This window comes from Dipteris shenzhenensis, chromosome 4, assembly GCF_047967505.1.
Source record: "Dipteris shenzhenensis isolate YYH24624 ecotype China chromosome 4, Dip_SZ_1.0, whole genome shotgun sequence".
NCBI lineage: Eukaryota > Viridiplantae > Streptophyta > Polypodiopsida > Gleicheniales > Dipteridaceae > Dipteris > Dipteris shenzhenensis.
The window spans coordinates 52,920,771-52,939,264 of record NC_141599.1 but is presented as its reverse complement, the minus strand read 5'-3'; the positions used below and the strand labels follow the sequence as shown (position 1 = coordinate 52,939,264).

Genomic DNA, 18,494 nt, shown 5'->3' with positions numbered 1-18,494 from the left:
TGGAAAAAAGGTTGGTTGAGGTATTCAGGAGGATGCTGTACTTGATGTTTACGAACTCACTTCTTTACTTGTAGGGCAGAGGCAACTGGGGTTGAAGGAGAGTCCCTAGAACCAGTTAGCGCAATAAGTTTTCCCTGGTGGACAAACTGGATAGTATGGCTGTGAAAACTGATTGATGGATCATAGTCGTAGAGCCACTGTTGTCGAGGTATGACATTGTACCGAGAAAGAGGCATGATGTTGAAGTTCAACTCGTCCGTATAATGTTGGATGCGAAAAGACAAGTTTTTGATCCTGGTGTTGCACAAGAAGGTAGTTCCATTTGCGAGTTCAATCTGATAGTCCATGGGACTAGGACTGGTGGTCAACCGAAGTTTGTCGACCATAGAACTAGCTAGGAAGTTATGAGAGCAGCCAGTGTCGATGAGGATAGTGACTGTTGTTCCACGAATTGATCCTTGCCAGGGAAGGTTCGGGGTTGCTGGCAAGGCTCATGTGGATGATATTTGCCATTCGAACAGCTTTGCCTTTCTTGTCATGTGTTGGGGTAGCATCTTCTGTTTGGGAAGTGCTAGGTTCCATATTGGAATTTTGCTTTGGTCGCTTGGGACAATCGAACCATCTATGGTCGCTTGTACAGATGGTACAAAGTCCTTTTGTGCTGGAGTTGTTTTTCTTGTGAGTGGCTGCACCTTTATGTTGGGGATGGCGGTGATGACTTTGTGAAGAAGAAGAGGCGCGATCCTTGGAGGAGTGCTTCTGTTGGAATCCAGCATACGATTTTTGAGACTTATGGGGATCTTGAGACTGTCGCTGACCTTGATTACCTGAGTTTTTTCGAAACTTGGGGTTATCTTGAGGGTGAGCACCTCTGGCCATAGTAGAGTTCTGTGTTCTATTAGCACTCTGCTTCCCTGTGTTTTGGAAATCTGTAATGCGCTCTGCGTAAGCAATAGCGCCAGCTGTGGTGGTGATGTTTGCTTTGAGGACATCAATGCGTAATGAGGGGTTTAGGCCTGAGATGACAGCATAAAGGCAATCATCATCAGTTAAATCTAAACCATTAATCTCCAGCACCAATGTCGTGAACTGAGAGATGTAGGAAGACAGGGAGCCTGTTTGCTCCAACAGTCTGAGTTTTGAATTTGCTTGGAAGTCCGCATTGGCAGGTATGAACTGCTTACGGAGCACGTGTTCAAAACGTTTCCAAGTTAACACACTTTTGCCGTCCTTTAAGCGTCGTTGCCACCATAGGAAAGCTGTATCCTTGAGGAGGGAGGCTGCCAAGGCAATCTTTTTGCCTTCAGTGAGGTCAACAGTATCAAAGTACATGCGCAGTTTTGTGAGCCAATGGTCAACTGTTCGGCGATTTCGTTGACGAGTGTAGGCTTCCGGAAGTTTAATGTCAAGTCTTTTAGTTTTGGAAGCTTGGAGTAACCGGTAGAGGGCACGGAGTTCAGTGTTTTCTACCTCAGGTGGGAACGAGTCCACATAGTCGTCTGGTGGCGTCATGTCATCCTCTGTATGTGTGGTACTGCGAGAATCTTGGAGTTGTTGGACTTTCTGGACCAAGTCAGAGATGCTGTCCTGAAGCTGGGAAATTTGAAGTTGAAGTAGTGCTTTGCCTTGTAAGTTGACTTCAGGGGTCTTTTTTGGACTTGAGTCGCTTATCTTCGGAGAGGCTGCACGTGAGCGTTGCGACATATTTGAGATCCCTGTGAGAAAAGCACGAACCTGCGCTCTAGTTTGTATCATTCCTGGAAGAAGATTCGGGCTGCTTCCTGAGGTTGCTCATGTTGGAGGGGACATGAGAAGCAAGATGGAACCAGCCGTGGAAATCTGGTAAAGGAGGTCCTGTCTGAGGTAACACTGGTGATGCCGAAATGGGTGTTACTGCTCGTGAGAGTACAGGGGTAGGTTGCAGAGTCCACGGATCTGAGAAGGGATAAGAAGCTGCTGTCGGGAGTGGAGGATATCCAGGAGAAGGAGTGCCTTCAGAGTGTAAATACTGTCTTGGGAAAGGTACAACCTGTATAGGAGGATATCTGGGAGCTGAAGGAGGGGGAGAGTACCCTGGAGATGCTGAAGCTGAGGGGTAAAAGTCTCTCCAAAGATGAACAGCAAACTCGTGAGGAATATCGGGTTTTGGGTATCTACGTGTCTCGTGGAACACAACCTAGACTGTGCTGAGGAAGTAATGTAATTGAGGTGCCTCACGCAGAAGGTATAGGATGTGGTCCAAGTCTCTGGAAGGGCACGTGACACAGAAGACCCACGATGCAAAAGCTCCGAAATGGGCTGGTTGTGCAATCTGAACACGATATTGTGTGGTAGAGGATGCTTGAGGTGTCCTTGAAGGGAGTGGGGAATTACCAAGGGTTTCCATGCTTTAAGGAGGAGGCTTTCATTTGCTGTAATTTGATAATGAGCGTCAAATAACAATATGAAAGAGAATCCTTAGAAATTGAATGGAAAGAATCCACCTGGCATAGATTAGATCTGCCAATTAGTTGCGTAGAATGGCCTGAAAATCTCTGTCTGGAGGTCCATTTACTATCTTTGCAAGTTCACGTTGAAGTGTGAACAAGAAAAAGGTGCCTGGCAAGACTTTCGAGGCAGATAGGGGCATTGGCAGAGGCGTGGTGCAGATTGCATGAGATCTGGCGCACTTTTCCTGCGTGGAAGTTCGTAGCCTTGCGCAGAAACCTGTAGGGTACTAGATGAGGACCGAGCTTCGCTAGACGGAAAAGGAGGGCTGCCAAAAGTCGCTGTTCACAGGCTATGCGCAGCAGGGAACAGGCTGATTTAATTCGCTGGCATAGACTGCTTGCATCTGGCGCTGCTTGAGGGAAGTGCCTTGCTTGCTTCCAGGGCTGATTTGCGGCAGCACGGGCTGATGATCTGGCGCTGGAAAGATGGCGTATTTCTGGCTCCTACGCTGTTTGCAGAAATCGAGGCAGCAAGATGACGATAGAGGCTGCAAAGGGGATCTGTTCGATCACCACGTCTTGTAGGCAGGTAAGCAAAAGAGTTGGCTGATGCAGGCCATTGAGAATGACACAAGATGGAGGCCTGACGAGGGGCACAGCTTGCTGCAAGGATATGGCGCAAACACGTACTGCAGAAAAAAGGAAACATATTGCAGGTATTCACGTTTTGATTTGTGCGCCTATTGCTGGGTGGTGGTTACCAAAAATTAAAACATGGGTTTAGAGAACCCTTGGGTAGTCTAGGGTTAGGTCTTGGGTATAGGGCTGGTTTTTCTTTTTAGCCTTTTAGGTACCCTTTTGTAGGGTGCTTGGTGCCAAAAGGTGTGCCTATTCTAAGAAGTGTGACCCTTGGAATAGGTGTACCTTTTCATGAAGGGGTGTGACCCTGTTTTAAAAAGGGGTGTCCCCACACGAAAAGGTGTGTCCTTTTTTCCACGATGGGGTGTGTCCCTTGGGTGAGGAGTCAAAACTCTTCATCAAAAGGTGTGTCTGATGGTGGAAAAGTGCGTCCCTTGGTTTTGGGACAGTCCAAGCACATCAAAAGACACGATTTTTGTCGTGTCCATTCACATCAACTCGTGATGTGGGGGAGATGGAGAGGCCATTGATGACTTTAGGTGGGGTTGGCGCTAAAAGTTTTTACGCTCATTCTCTCCATCTCTTCCATGCACAATGTGCGCGGATATCCTTCTAGCGGAAAGAGATGTATCAGATAGGCGCTAGAAGGTGGGGGGCATTTTCTACAGGTAGGAGCAAAATTTGCTTTGATACCACTGTAAGAAATCCTATATTTACTATATTTAGAAATGTGCTAAGGAACATAAAGGAGACTGAAATAGCAGAGAACAAGGAATATTTGTATTGCTTGAGTGTCTGTAGTGTGTCATCCATACAGTTGGGCCTCTCTTATATAGAGAGTGAAGAGTCACACATGAAAAGGTGTGTACTCCAAAGTGTATGTGCATGAAGAGGTGTGTACCCCTTGTGAAGGGTGTGACCCTTGATGAGAGGGTACATTACAATAGGAGTGTCTCTTCCATAGAATGTCTCTTGTGAAGGGTTGTGCCTCATAGGAAGTGTCTCGTCGAAAGGGCGTACCCTTCCACAAGTGTCCATTCATCAAACCATCCATTAGTCTAAGATATAGAGAAAAGGAATACGTCACAGATCGTGACAAGTGGTTGACATCTCTGATGTTATACCACACAGCAAAGTCAACCAAACTCAAATTTCAGTAGACCGAGTCACCCTCCTTCTCGCAAGGGCACAATCCTCCAGTCGTGGAAGTCGATTCCCAAGAGCGTCTGAATTAGGGTCATCCTTCAGCAAGGTCCCTACCTTTAGGCTCCCACACGTGTGATCTCTCTCTCTCTCTCTCTCTCACACACACACACACACACACACACACAGAGCCCCGCCACTCCATCTTCCTCGCCAACAAGCTCCAAGAGGCCGCCTAAGTCACGGGTCAAGCGGCGCTTGCAGCAAGCTTCAGCAGGCCGCCTAGGTCATAGGTCAAGTTACACACGTTACAAATGTGCTACAAGCTTGTGATGGTGCCATATTAAGACCAAAATCCCCATGATCTCACAGTCAAACAAGACTGCCCACTCTTTGCAACCTATGGTTGGCTTCTAGATAACCTACCTGGGCTCTGATACCATGTTAGAAAAGACCCAACAGAGGGTACGCATAGCAGAAGATTGATAGTAATGCTCAGGAGCTTTCATAGTGTGCATGTGGGGTGTGAAATCACGAACTTCTTAAACTTATGTGCATAGATGTGCAAGCCAGTAAATAGACAATGCCCAGAGACAAATATAGAAGCAACACTTTATATCTCCGTCCGTCCACAAAGTAGGACATGATACAATACCAAAAGGTCCTTCTACTACAAGCCTAACACTTCTAGATCTGTGAGCCCGCGTGCTCCACCTCGAGCATATGTAGACTCTTTGTCTAGATCCCTTCCACCTTGCTGTCCGGAAGCCAGCCTAGGTGGGCAGCACCTTGAGCTCAGTGTGCAGCTCTATGTCAGCCTCCTTCTCCTCCTGTGTGTAGGTCCAAGGGTAGGCTTGCTGCTGCTGCTGTCTGCTCCCCAATTGCTGCTCCAAGTGATATGAATGAGGGCATGGAAGCCTTCCTTTTATAGGGCACAAGGCCCCCTTGAATGGACCGACCAGCCAGCCTCATCCTGGCCGACCAGACTGGCTGACCAGTCTGCTTGCTGGCCGACCTGGTTGGCTGGTCCAACCAGCCCTATATAAGGGCCTTTGGCAGCCCCTTTTGGGCTGCTGCCTTTGCCCATTCCTGCGCCTATTGCAGGCCTTATGCCTGCCCATAGACCCCCGCCATGCAGCCGTACTGCAGCCGTACAGGTCCGCACCCTGTTCAGGACCTGCTGCAGGCAATAACCCTGAGCACAAGCCTGTCCAAACAGGTCGCCATGTTGTGCCTCCAGTTGCAGGTCCATGGCCTGCCCTTTGTCTTGACAGCTGCCCACATGGCAGCTCATGTGCTGCCCATGTGGCAGCCCCAATATTTCCAGGTCTACCTCCCCCATGCTCTCCTCATATGGGGGCTTACAGATGGGGAGGTGACCATTCCAACAAATAGAGCAGGCTTTTCCAAATAGAAAACTGCCGTTCAGGATGTGTCTATGCCTAGGGGAGGCTCCTACTAACAGCTCTGTTCTGCAAATTGCCTTTGTTTGGGGCTGCAGGGCGCCCTGCAACAGCGCTTAGTCAATGATCAGCTCGTACGAGGGGTCCCATGAAACTGTTTTTAGAGGATGAGTTTGGGAATGTTCCTGGATTCATCTAGGTTATAAACTATTATTTCAGCAACCTAATATGTTCATACACTCAGAAGTGAGCCCAGGAATTTAAAAAGCAACAATAAGGAACTAGAAAGCAAGTTTGCAACAAAGTACGTGTAGCAAGATACTATCCTCATTCCTGGACAGCTCCTTTGATTGTTTTGATAAAAGTAGGGCCAAAAATTGACCTTAGGGCGTTTTGCCCCAAAAACCACTGCCAAAAAAATGCGTTTTTTACTTCCAAACGTTTGGCAATGTTTGAAAACGTTTTGAAAACGTTTCAAAATATAAAAAACGTTTTTCATTGCAACTATGTTCCGAAGGTAGCCCTAGATAGAGGAAGACAATACATAGCAATCAGCAGCGTAGGTGTCTTCCGGTTTTGAATAGTCATCTTAGACTCGGTCTAGGGTTCTTATTGTGTTACGTGCTGCATTTTCCTATCGTTCCTGTAACATAACAATCCCATCAATTAATGAATCTGTTGCTTGCAAAAATCGGTTTGTCAAAGACAACTCTTCGGCAGCTCTAACCAATACATGAACTTGCCTATTCTCTTTATAATTAACCACGGCCCACAATATCGGGTTGATAATTATGTGCACTCTCCTATAGCTAAGGACTTAGCGCGAAGGAACCTTGAGAAAAACTCTCTTCATCAAATCTTTTGAAAGTTCTAAAGCTATATACACATAAGTCTTAGCCCTATCCATGGCTTGACGAATGTTTGACTCAGCCAGTTCAAGCATTCTTTGCATGTGGATTACGTAATCCGCGGGACTAGGTACTCTTTGTGGATCTTTAACACTAATTCAATTAGGTGGTCTAAATCCACAATTGAATTCAAAAGGACTCATCCCTATGGATGAATGCTATCATCTTGGTTGACTGAGCATCCGTTTCAAGATGATTGTTCCCAACTACTTAGTCCTAAGTATCAAATACTGCAATCCAAAATTGACTCGTAAATCTCTTATCCCTGTGTGATAGTCTAGATTTCTGTAAGCCATGCAGACAAAATATGTTACTTCACATCTTGTTAAGATGATCAATGACCACAACAATAAAATCATACCCTCCTTGCGTGTTTGGCAGATCAATAATAAAGTCCATGGAATGCTCTCCATCTACCTGATGGTACTTTCAATGGCTGTAAAAGGCCAGGTGTTTCACTTGTTCTACCTTACTTGGCACACAAAACATTGTTTGACATATTCATGAATATGCTTTTTGACCTTTGGCCAAAAGAAATCACACTTTACGAGCTTGTATGTCTTTTCAACATCTGGATGTTTCACACATGGGCTATCATGGCTCCTGATTGGATGGTCTTCTATTGGAGATCATTTCGATTAGGTACTACTACCTTGCCATTTCTTTTAAGCATACCATCATCTATGGTCTCCATGCTTTGAAAGCATGGATCATGGAATACAACTCTTGCTCATGAGTTGGCCAATTTTTCTGAGAAGGTGAAAGCTTCTCGCTTTCAAAGGCAATTGGCCTTCTTCTTATTACAATAGAGAATGGCTCCTACAGCAATGCCACTTGCATCTATTTCTATTTTTCTGGGGATCAATAATTATTAACACATGCCTTTGAGCTACTGCTCTCTTTATCTCATCAAAGCTTTCTTGTTGATTCTTTCCCTAAGCACAAGTACTTTGTTTGAGGTCAACTCGTTCAATGGAAAGACAATATTAGTATACATCGTGATATAAAAATTGTAGCCACCTTGTTTAGATCCATTTCAACCCAATCAGAGTTATAATAAAGCCAAGATATTTAAGCTTAAGCGTGCATAGCATGGTTTTCTTCTTATTCACGTAGAGACTGACTTTTCTCAGGGCATGAAACACTATTCTCAGATTTTCTCTATGCTCCCCATGACTTTTTCAGTAAACCAATATGTCATCAATAAAATGTACTACAAACCTGTCAAGATATGGGCGTAGTAAATCATTCATCAGCATGATGGATAAAGCTGGAGCATTGGTAAGTCCAAAATAGAATTACTAAAAACCCATAGTGACCAAATCTGCTTCTAAAAGCAATCTTGTGCACACGAATTTTGATATGATTGTATCCGCTTTTCAAATCTGCCTTATTAAAAATTATAGTACCATGGCATCCAACAGATCATTAATCCTTGCCATTGGATATTGTGCTTAACAGTGATATTATTCGACTCCCGAGAGTCGATGCACAACCAAAAGATACCATCTTTTTTCTTTTTAAATATAATTGGTGAAGCTAAAGGTGAAAAACTGGGTTGAATCTTCCCCCACCTGAGGTATTCGTCCAAATTTGCCTATGCACCTCAGCTTCTTCTGTAAAGATCAACCAATAAGGCGGTTTGTTCACAAATCCTCTCTTGGAACAAGTTTAAGCTTATGTTGAACGATTCTTTTGGAGGTCACTGAAAGGTAACTCATCTTTAAAATAGAAAGGTAGCTCATCTGTAAAACAACTAGACAACTCTTGGAGAATCTGATTGGCTAAGGAGGCCGTCTCCCCATCTTGGGTAGTCGAAGAATTTGTTGGTGCATCCAGGCACGACTCAACAGAGGCACAACAAAGAAACACAAACTTATTCGGAGTCTTTCGAGCATCCATAGTCGAGATCAAAGGGCCTTGAGAAACATCCTTCTCACTTTGAAGCATATACAATACACCATCAAATTCAATTTTGCCGATGTGCCTTTTGCCAATCCATCTCAAGACTTTTCTTCTAGTGCCATGTCATTCCAAGTCCTACATCTGCGTGACCAAGTTTGATAATTTCAAAATCCAGCTTCTCCCCGTAGTCTTGGATGTGCAGCTCTAGTTGTGTGGTCCTTTGGTACCTTACCTCAATCCGCCATGCGAACTGTATAGGCATAGTGAGGTGGCCTGGTTTTCAGCTTCAGTCTTTTCACCAGTTTACTTCCATAAATGTGGTTGAAGGCATTTGAAACATGTTACACAATCCTTCTTTCCTTGCTTTCTTCTTCATCTTCTTGGGATGCCATTTTCTTTTCACCCCTATGGTGGTACTTGATTGCGATGTACTACCAGTTATCCTAGCTTGCTTGGCTTTATTACCATTTTACTACGCAAATTAATCCAAAGCAGCAACAAATTGAATTCAAAAAGAGAAGAAACCCCTTGTCCAATTCTTGTGCGCAGCGCCGCAGCTTCAGTTTCCTTTGTTCTTTTCTGATTTTATGCACTGCAGTCTTCTTCTTTTAATTCACCTGCGAACTTGCTTGGTCCCGAATCTGTTTCTGCAAGCTTGATTTTCAAAAACGTTTTGCTACACGATTGCTCGTCTGCTGCTTGGCCAGCTTATAGTGCCAAATCCTATGATGAAGACACAAGGCACTGGTGCACCTGTGCTATCTTTGTGGTCATACATACAATCAAAGTGCCAACCTTGTTTAGTGGCAAGTCTTGCATAATAATGAATTGCAATCTTGGCTCCAAGCTGAGGTATTTTTCCTGTACCCTCTCAAATGTCTGAAGCCTTGATCCCTTGTGTGCCCTTTAGCTCGTAAAATTGAGGCTTTTAGCTCCAGTGATGAGCTTCATCCGCTATTGGAAAGAATAGACAAAAGCATTGGCTGCAAGGAAACCACCAAGCAAGTCCCTCTTGCTATACAGACCCAGTTATACGCTCCTTGATTTCCTCCTTAAAAGGCTGCACAAGAAACCATTGAGGATTAGTGTGGAGGGGGCAATTGGAGACAGGGTAGTTAAGGGGTAAACCATAAACAATGCTGCGACAAGACAACATCGTTAATAGTCAAATTTCAAATGAGGTGTCAAACCAGGACAGAAACATAAAGTGATTCAACTTGACGGTCACCCGCTGACGACCTCAAATTTTGATCATCCATCTGACATGCAACCACAATGCACTCACACACTCCTAACACTCACATGTGCAATCTACAAGGAACTTTCCGTTGACCAGCCTTCAGCTTTGATACCAAGTTGCTAGTTCTCTAGCATATGCAAAACTAGACAAATGTCCGAGACTCAATTCTCCTTTTACCCAATAGTATTCTGTTGACACATCTACTGCTTGAATCTCAGCTTGGTTGCTTTGATATTACATATGTGGCTACTCACATGTTTTTTCCTACTTTTGATAGATGGAATGCCATCTCCCCCCATGACATGTATATTACATTGTACATGGACACAAGTTGTAATCAAGATCCAAGGATTTATACTTGAGTGTGGATGGCTATCCACTTTAAGTACTTGTCTTTGTTTATCATATCACTGTTTTGTGAATGATGATATTACTTTCCAAGCGTCACTTGGTGTTTTAATTTCGATTTCCTGCAGTGTGTTTATTTGGAGATGTATGTATGAAATTGATAGGGAGGAAATTTTCATTTTTCCAAACGCTTGGAAAGGTTTGAAAACATGTTTTAAATATTTGATGTTTGAAAACGTTTGATTGGCAATGTTGATCGAGCTTATTCTAAAATGCTCCATAAGATTTAGGGTATTTCGTGAGGATATGTAATTTAGGTGTGCATGCTTATGTTGCATTGATTTGCAGGTTTCTGACAGTCAAACACGGATTTTAGTGGAAATGTCTCGTTCACATGGTGATGTTATGCTTTTCTTAAAGCCTGGAGATGGTACTGGCCTCAAGCAGGAAGCTATGCCATCAGAATTTGACATTGATAAGTATGCAGACAAGCTAGGCTACCAGGGTCGGCAAAATTACCATCACTACTACTTCACTGGGACAGGGCTGTTTTTTATTGGGATCTACAACAATGATGCATGTGTGGAAGAAGCAGCCTTAATAAATCTTACCATTTCCACTGCATCTATGCAGAGCTCCAATTACTTGTGCCCAAGAAATTGCTCTTATCCAAGTGGCCGATGTATATCGGATCTTGTGTGCAAATGTATGGATGGTTATGGTGGTGATTTTTGTGAAGGATGTATGTTTTCTGAACTATTCTAAACCTCCGTTTTGTTTATTATTTGACAGAAGTCCTCCCTGTTTTTGTGACACAGCATCCTATTACAGTATTTTCTGTTTCTCCCACTTATTGAATGTACAGCAGGAAAAATTAGCAATGCTTTCCTGCCTTAATTGCACTCATCGTGAGCAGTCATAAGGTGGAAAATTTAACAAAATGAAAGCGTCCAGTTACAATATTTAAAATCCAACCATGACGTGATTTTCATGGTTCATTGGGTGAAAAGTGTTTGTTCTATAGTCTTCTCTCTGCTCATGGTCAGTGGCTGATTGATGTAGTTTGGCAAAAATTAATATTCGTTTTGGCTGTCAATGTCACAGCATTGCAGTATCCAAGATCCAAGCAGAGCATTTCTGGCTGGCTCTTCCCAGGTCAAGTCTCGTACTTTAAGATAGCTGGCGCCAAGCTGCATAATCAGAATAATGTGTCAATCAAATTTTCTTGCAATGGGAGCAACACAATCTTGTTGGCCCAAAATGCAGGCTTTCTTACACTGGCAAATTATTCATTAACTTCCAATGGCAATACTTCCAGTAGAAACCTTTCAAAATCTTTGGAGTATCACGTTGGGGCTGAAGCATTTCTAGGGGGAGATCTTACTTTTGCTGTCTCCAATCTAGATTACATTGTGCACGAAACTTCTTTCTATGATATCATCGTGGTACTTCCTGGTATATCTTCAAGCTTCATTCTTTGTGTTTGATTGGATTTTGTGGTTGAATTAGTTATTGATATGATGTAACTAGCTACCTGATTGATATCTTGCTTGTGGTCTAAAAAGGGGAAATACAAATTGTGGCATTGAAGTGGATGTAGCTTTTTGTGTTTCTCGTGTAAAAACTCAGCAAATGCTCTGGTTTAGAGCTTATGAATTAACTTCGTTGGATGGGGATGTTCGTGTCCTACATGTGTTTGTCACTTAGAATTAAGCTGTCTACTGCTGGAAAGTGAACTGTTATCTTGTGATCCAATATGTCGCCTTGTGCCTTTTGCTCACTAGCATGGTGAATGAGCCCACTGTCTTGACGCATTGTTGTTCCTTTTAGGTTCTCTGTTGGTTTGGCAGTCTTTCATCTGTTACTGTTGCATATGTGGAAGATTCTCATATGCGTTTCTGGACAGGTGGAAAAAGTTTGAGCATTGTGGTTATACTTCTGGTAGCAGTAAGTTCAACACTGCTATTTTTCGTTGCCATGGCATTTTCAAAGATTAGCCTTTGTAGAACAGATTCACCAAGCATGGACCAAGAACTTGGCTCTTTCAACTTTAATATTGGAAGGGGAAATGTATGCTCCCACCTTTCTGTATGAGAACACTGCTTTTTAATCCAAAACTTTGATCTCAGCAAGTCTCTTCAAAATTAAATATTGAACACACAGTTGTGTTCATTGTCAGGTTTTACAGAGGGAAGGTGGACTTGACAGAACTGTCATTGAAAGTTTTCCATTTCTGTCATTTGAAGATAGTAACCTACCAAAAGAGAAAACACAGTAAGCATCTTTCCCTTTTGTTTGCCTTCTACAGTACAGTTTTTAAGTGCTTGTTTCTTCTTTCTGGTTGAGCTTGTGTATTGGTGTGCTGACACTAGATTTTGATCCATTACTTGATTAAAAGTGGGTTTGTGCTTGTTCCACCGTCAGGTTTCAGGACCAAATCGTTCGTGGATTTAAATTGAACATGACTGGTGAGATCTAGTTAGTTGTCTAACTAGGGCTAAGTGGTCCCAGCTTGTCAGGGTGCTGATTTAGACAACTAATCCCAACTTACCAGGACAAAATGAGCCACTTCGGTTCAGTTGATGAACCAAGCAGTGCCCACTGCCCAGTGCCAATCCACCTGCTTGCTGGTTATATTAACAGGCTTAAGCTTGCCAAACTAAGGCAGACCTGGAAGCCTTTAAATTTCATTTCAGCCAGTACATGAGTAGGACATTAAGGGAGTGAATCACTCAATCAGGTACCTTCACATTACAAGTTTCTCTCTCGTTGCATTGTTTAGCTTTAAATCACAAGACGTAGTCCCCAACCTTTCAGTTTGGAAGTAGAAATATCATTTCCATTCTTGCTTAGTAGGCCACAGTCCAAGTGCTCTACTTGCATTCCAAACCTGAGGGCAATAATTGCATGGCTCCAGTGCATCTTTTTACTGTATTCGATCAAAGCTTTTTGTGTCTTTGTCATGGCTGAGTTTGCCCTTCACCTCCAGAGTGCCGACAGAAACTCTATACGAAGGCTTTGTATAAATGGACGCTCAAGTATGTGTGGGTGTGTGGATTTGTATGTGTGAGAGCATATTTTTATACTATGGTCTACACCCACTGTTGGGTGCTGATGACGTCAGTGGGGATGTCATAGTAGCTAGTCCCTGCTATGGATGATGGAGTTTATGGTTTTCAATCTTATGAGTGACTATCGTGAAATTGAAAGTGCACTATGTTGTGTTTTTAGAGGATGAGTTTGGGAATGTTCTTGGATTCATCCAGTTATATGCTTCTGCCGTATTAGCCTCACCACTCTTTTGGTAAATGCTTGAATAATGTAGGTGGTCAAAACGGTGCGTTGCCCTAACAGTTAGATTTAGATGCTCGTTTGGGAGAGACTAAAATGAAATCATTTAGACTTCACAAGCAGTTGTAGGTTGAATGAAGAGATCTTGATTACTTTTTGATTAGCCTTCTCCTTTAGTGCTAGCCTTCGTCATGGCTGAGTTTTCCCTTCACCTATGGATTGCCGACAGAAACTCAGTACGAAGACTAAAAATGGATGCTCAAGTATGTGTGGGTGTGTGGATTTGTATGTGTGAGAGCACATTTTTATACTATGGTCTACACCCACTGTTGGGCGTTGATGACGTCAGGGGGGATGTCATAGTAGCTAGTCCTTGTTATGCATGATGGAGTTTATGGTTTTCAATCGTATGAGTGACTATCGTGAGATTGAAACTGCACTATGTTGTGTTTTTAGAGGATGAGTTTGGGAATGTTCCTGGATTCATCCAGGTAAATGCTTCTGCCATTTTTGCGGACATGCAAATTTCACCTTGTGAAGTTTTCGTCCAAGTTGCGGCCTACTGGTATTGCGATAATTCTTTCTATCTTAAATGGTGTGTTGCCCTATCAGTTAGATTTAGATACTTGTTTGGGAGAGACTAAAATGAAATCATTTAGACTTCACAAGTAGTTGTAGCGTGAATGAAGAGATTTGGACTGCTTTTTGATTAGCATTCTCCTTTAGTGCTAGCCTTCGTCATGGCTGAGTTTGTCCTTTACCTCGGGAGTGCGGACAGAAACTCAATACGAAGACTTAGTATATAAATGGATGCTCAAGTATATGTGGGTGTGTGGATTTGTATGTGTGAGAGCATATTTTTATAGTATGGTCTACACCCACTGTTGGGTGTTGATGACGTCAGGGGGGATGTCATAGTAGCTAGTCCCTGCTATGCGTGATGGAGTTTATGGTTTTCAATCTTATGAGTGACTATTGTGAGATTGAAACTGCACTATGTTCTGTTTTAAGAGGATGAGTTTGGGAATGTTCCAGGATTCATCTAGGTAAAAGCCTTTTGTTTCAGCCTCTTTGAAGTCTTCACAGCTTCTTAAAATTATATGTCTTCCTTGTATCCCTTAAAACAATAATTTCATTGGCACATGCCATGGTTCCACGAGCAACCCTGTAACTTTTTCTCATGGAAAGCTTTGGTTATTGCATTTTTCACCTAGGCAAAAACTGAGCATTCATGTTCTTCTCTATCTCACCAGTAGAGAGCATAAGCTTCCAAGTTGCGCCCTGCTGGTATTGCGATAATTCTTTCTATCTTAAATGGTGCGTTGCCCTATTAGCTAGATTTAGATGCTCGCTAAAATAAAATCGTTTAGACTTCACAAGAACTTGTAGCTTGAATGAAGAGATTTTGGACTAGTTTGTGATTAGCCTTCTTCTTTACTGCTAGCCTTCGTCATGGTTGAGTCTGCCCTTCACATTCGGAGTGCCGATAGAAACTTGGTACAAAGACTTCGTATAAATGGATGCTCAAGTATGTGTTGTGTGGAGTTGTATGTGTGAGAGCATATTTTTATACTATGGTTTACACCCACTGTTGGGCGCTGACGACGTCAGTGGGGATGTCATAGTAGCTAGTCCCTACTATGCGTGATGGAGTTTATGGTTTTCAATCTTATGAGTGACTATTGTGAGATTGAAACTGCACTATGTTGTGTTTTTAGACGACGAGTTTGGGAATGTTACTGGATTCATCTAGGTATATGCTACTGCTGTATTACCGGACATGCAAATTGCACCTTGTGAATTTTTCGTCCAAGTTGCGGCTTGCTGGTATTGTGATAATTCTTTCTATCTTAAATGGTGCGTTTCCCTATTAGCTAGATTTAGATGCTCGTTTGGGAGAGACTGAAATGAAATCATTTAGACTTCACAAGGAGTTGTAGGTTGAATGAAGAGATTTTGGACTACTTTTCGATTAGCCTTCTCCTTTAGTGCTAGCCTTTGTCATGGTTGAGTCTGCCCTTGACCTCCGGACTGTTGACAGAAACTCAGTACATGTACTTTGCATAAATGGATGCTCAAGTATGTGTGGGTGTGTGGATTTGTATGTGTGAGAGGATATTTTTATACTATAGTCTACACCCACTGTTGGGTGCTGATGATGTCAATGGGGATGTCATAGTATGCGTGATGGAGTTTATGGTTTTCTATCTTATGAGTGACTATCGTGAGATTGAAACTACACTATGTTGTGTTTTTAGGGATGAGTTTGGGAATGTTCTTGCATTCATCTAGGTATATGCTACTACCGTATTAACGGACATGCAAATTTCACCTTGTGAAGTTTTCGTCCAAGTTGCGGCATGCTGGTATTGCGATAATTCTTTCTATCTTGAATAATGCGTTGCCCTATTAGCTAGATTTAGATGCTCGTTTGGGAGAGACTAAAATGAAATCGTTTAGTCTTCACAAGCAGTTGTGGCTTGAATGAAGAGATTTTGGACTACTTTTCGATTAGCCTTCTTCTTTAGTGCTAGCCTTCGTCATGGCTGAGTCTGCATTTCACCTCCGAAGTGTAGACAGAAACTCAGTACAAAGACTTTGTATAAATGGATTTTCAAGTATGTGTGGGTGTGTGGCTTTATATGTGTGAGAGCATATTTTTATACTATGGTCCACACCCACTGTTGGGCGCTGATGACGTCAATGGGGATGTCATAGTAGCTAGTCCCTACTATGCGCGATGGAGTTTATGGTTTTCAATCTTATGAGTGTGTATCATGAGATTGAAACTGCACTATGTTGTGTTTTTAGAGGATGAGTTTTGGAATGTTCGTGGATTCATTTAGGTATATATAGAAATTGGAACAGCTTGTATAATCGTATTAGATTGGGAGTCGATCTATAGAAAGACAACATCTGTAGAGCGGCTTGTACAATTGCATCTAATTCGGACTCCATTTGTAGAAAGACAACATGACTTATTACAATCTTCTTCATGTAAGATCTATCTTGTTCCTTACTTCATTGCCTATGTGTGCAAAAGTCTTAGTATCTAAAACATTTAAATAAGCAACAAGATTTAGTCCAATTGCCACGAGTAAAGTGTTCCCATTTGACTGCTCTGGCCATGTTGTCACGACAAGAGAAAGATTATTTTGTTAATTAATAGAGATTTGAACATTATTGCATTAAAAGCCAATTCGATGGTGTGGCATATATGTTCATATTTATGATGGAGCCCTCAAAACTTGATGGGATCAAGCAATAATGATGGAACAAGATTTTATTCACTCAAACTAAGCAGCCTGAAGTTAGCGCACCAATTTACAGCAAAATTCAAAGGAAAAGAGATTATTTTTTCTCGTCTTTTGACAAACATCAAGCAGGAGATGGATAAGCACCATTAACTCTAGAACATATGATTTTTGCTGTAAAATAAACCTTTCTTTTGCGATTACGGCATATCAGTTTCCTCTTATTAGTGAAAAGAAAGAATGGAAGGGAAAGGGATACACAATAATGAACTTGTCTCTTGTGAAAATCCACACTTTTCGAGAATGCAAATGTGTGCAATGCATGCAGAATTTGAATGCCGATTAGTCCTCCAATGGGGAAGAGCACCCTCATGAGAGTACTTGTTTCTATTTCGACCTACACGCAAGGTGAGAGAGAGATGACGGATGAATGCAATGTGGTAGAGAGAATGCAACGTGAGATTTTCAATGAAAAGGTGATACCTTTTCATTAATGTCCCTTGAGACCACACTCAAGTTCCATCTTCCCATTTTCACCTACCCTTAGCCTATGACCCATGCATCTACCATTCAATGCACCTTAATGCACCCTTCCCTTCCTATTGCCCCTAGGACCTAGACACGTGTGTGCACATTTTTATTAATAGAATAAGTATCACATGTCCAAATTCGATGCCGTTTGAAGCAGTGGCTCCAGCTCGACTAGTCCTATCTACTCAGATGATCCACTGCCATAACAAATCAGTCGGTGTCCATCATAAATACAAATACATGTTACACCATTGGCGTATAACATAATAATAATGTTTTAATGTCTACTAATCACAGATTAGTGATTTCTCTTGTCATGACACTCCCTCCTGCTTGAATGGGCAGAAGTCCTCTTCTGGATCCTCTCTTGTCTCTTTCTCTTGCGTACCCTTCTCTTTTACTTCTGCATTTGCATCTCCTCTTCATAATCTGCAAATAATCTTCTTCTGGTAGTACACGATCTCTTGTGAATCCGAACTTAAATCTCATCTTCAAGTTCTGGTTCCTCTTGATGCTGAATATTCAAAATGCAAAAGTACCACTGCAGTGCCTCTTCAGTATCTCCTCATGCTCAGAATCTTCTTATGAATACTTAGCTGTTGAAATCTCTTTACAGTAACCTGCTCAATAAGCTTAAACACATTCTCAACAAATTGGTCAGTATTAAAACGATTCTCTCACCCAAATGTTTTCATTGAACTAGGTAGACCTTGGCTATGGATGATTTTGCGATGGAGAGCTACTTAGTCTATAGAAACTATAGACCTTCAATCTCGTTTTCCAACTCTTTTATTTCAGCCCTATTTATCTTATCAGATGCTCTACACGGAGGAGAAAAATATTTATTCTCTGTCCATACTCTACAATGAATACGCCTACTCTCTATTCAGTTCACACATCCATACACCAGCATTGGCTGAATGGATAGCATTTACTCTTGGTTCTATGTTCATCGTAGAGCCTTGGGATGAGGAGGTAGAAGCCTCACCCTCCTGCTTAAATGCTTTGCCTTTCCCTTTTACAGAATTGGTTTTGACAATTTTGGCTAATAGAGTAGGACATTTATGCCATGGATGCCCTGGCTTATGTTTCTTACATCCGAAACATTTTCCCTCCTTAATTAGCTTTTTCTTCTCATCGTCAGTCATGGAAGGAAATGGTATCCATCCACGACGTGATTGGCTGTTAACATTTTGTACGATAGCTTTCTCATTTCCTTTGTTGAAGGGTTTATGCGGATTCAATTTCCTCTCGGCTATTTCAGCCAGCTTAGTGAGGTCCTTAAGCGTGGTCGGGTTAAACATTTCAACCTCGTACCTTACTTTTGGGCTTAAGGCTGCTGAATACTTCTTTCTCCTATCTTCCTCACTCTTTTCGGGTAACTTTAGAGAGAGTTTCCAAAA

The 18,494-nt window shown here is 42.3% G+C and overlaps 1 protein-coding gene across 4 annotated transcripts in view; it reads left to right on the top strand.

Moving 5' to 3' along the window:
• Positions 1–18,494, top strand: part of LOC147903030 (uncharacterized) — a 31,404-nt gene that overhangs the window by 9,785 nt on the left and 3,125 nt on the right. For 3 of the 4 annotated variants that reach the window (XR_015540914.1, XM_087374127.1, XM_087374125.1), the window contains exons 7-10: positions 10,364–10,757; positions 11,120–11,470; positions 11,922–12,085; positions 12,195–12,289. Coding sequence is in view for 3 of the 4 variants with exons in the window: in XM_087374127.1 (XP_087230253.1) it covers positions 10,364–10,757; positions 11,120–11,470; positions 11,922–12,085; positions 12,195–12,289 (1,004 nt within the window). In the remaining variant the exon portion in view is untranslated. The remainder of the gene's footprint in view (positions 1–10,363; positions 10,758–11,119; positions 11,471–11,921; positions 12,086–12,194; positions 12,290–18,494) is intronic. The other variant, XM_087374126.1, reaches the window with a different exon arrangement.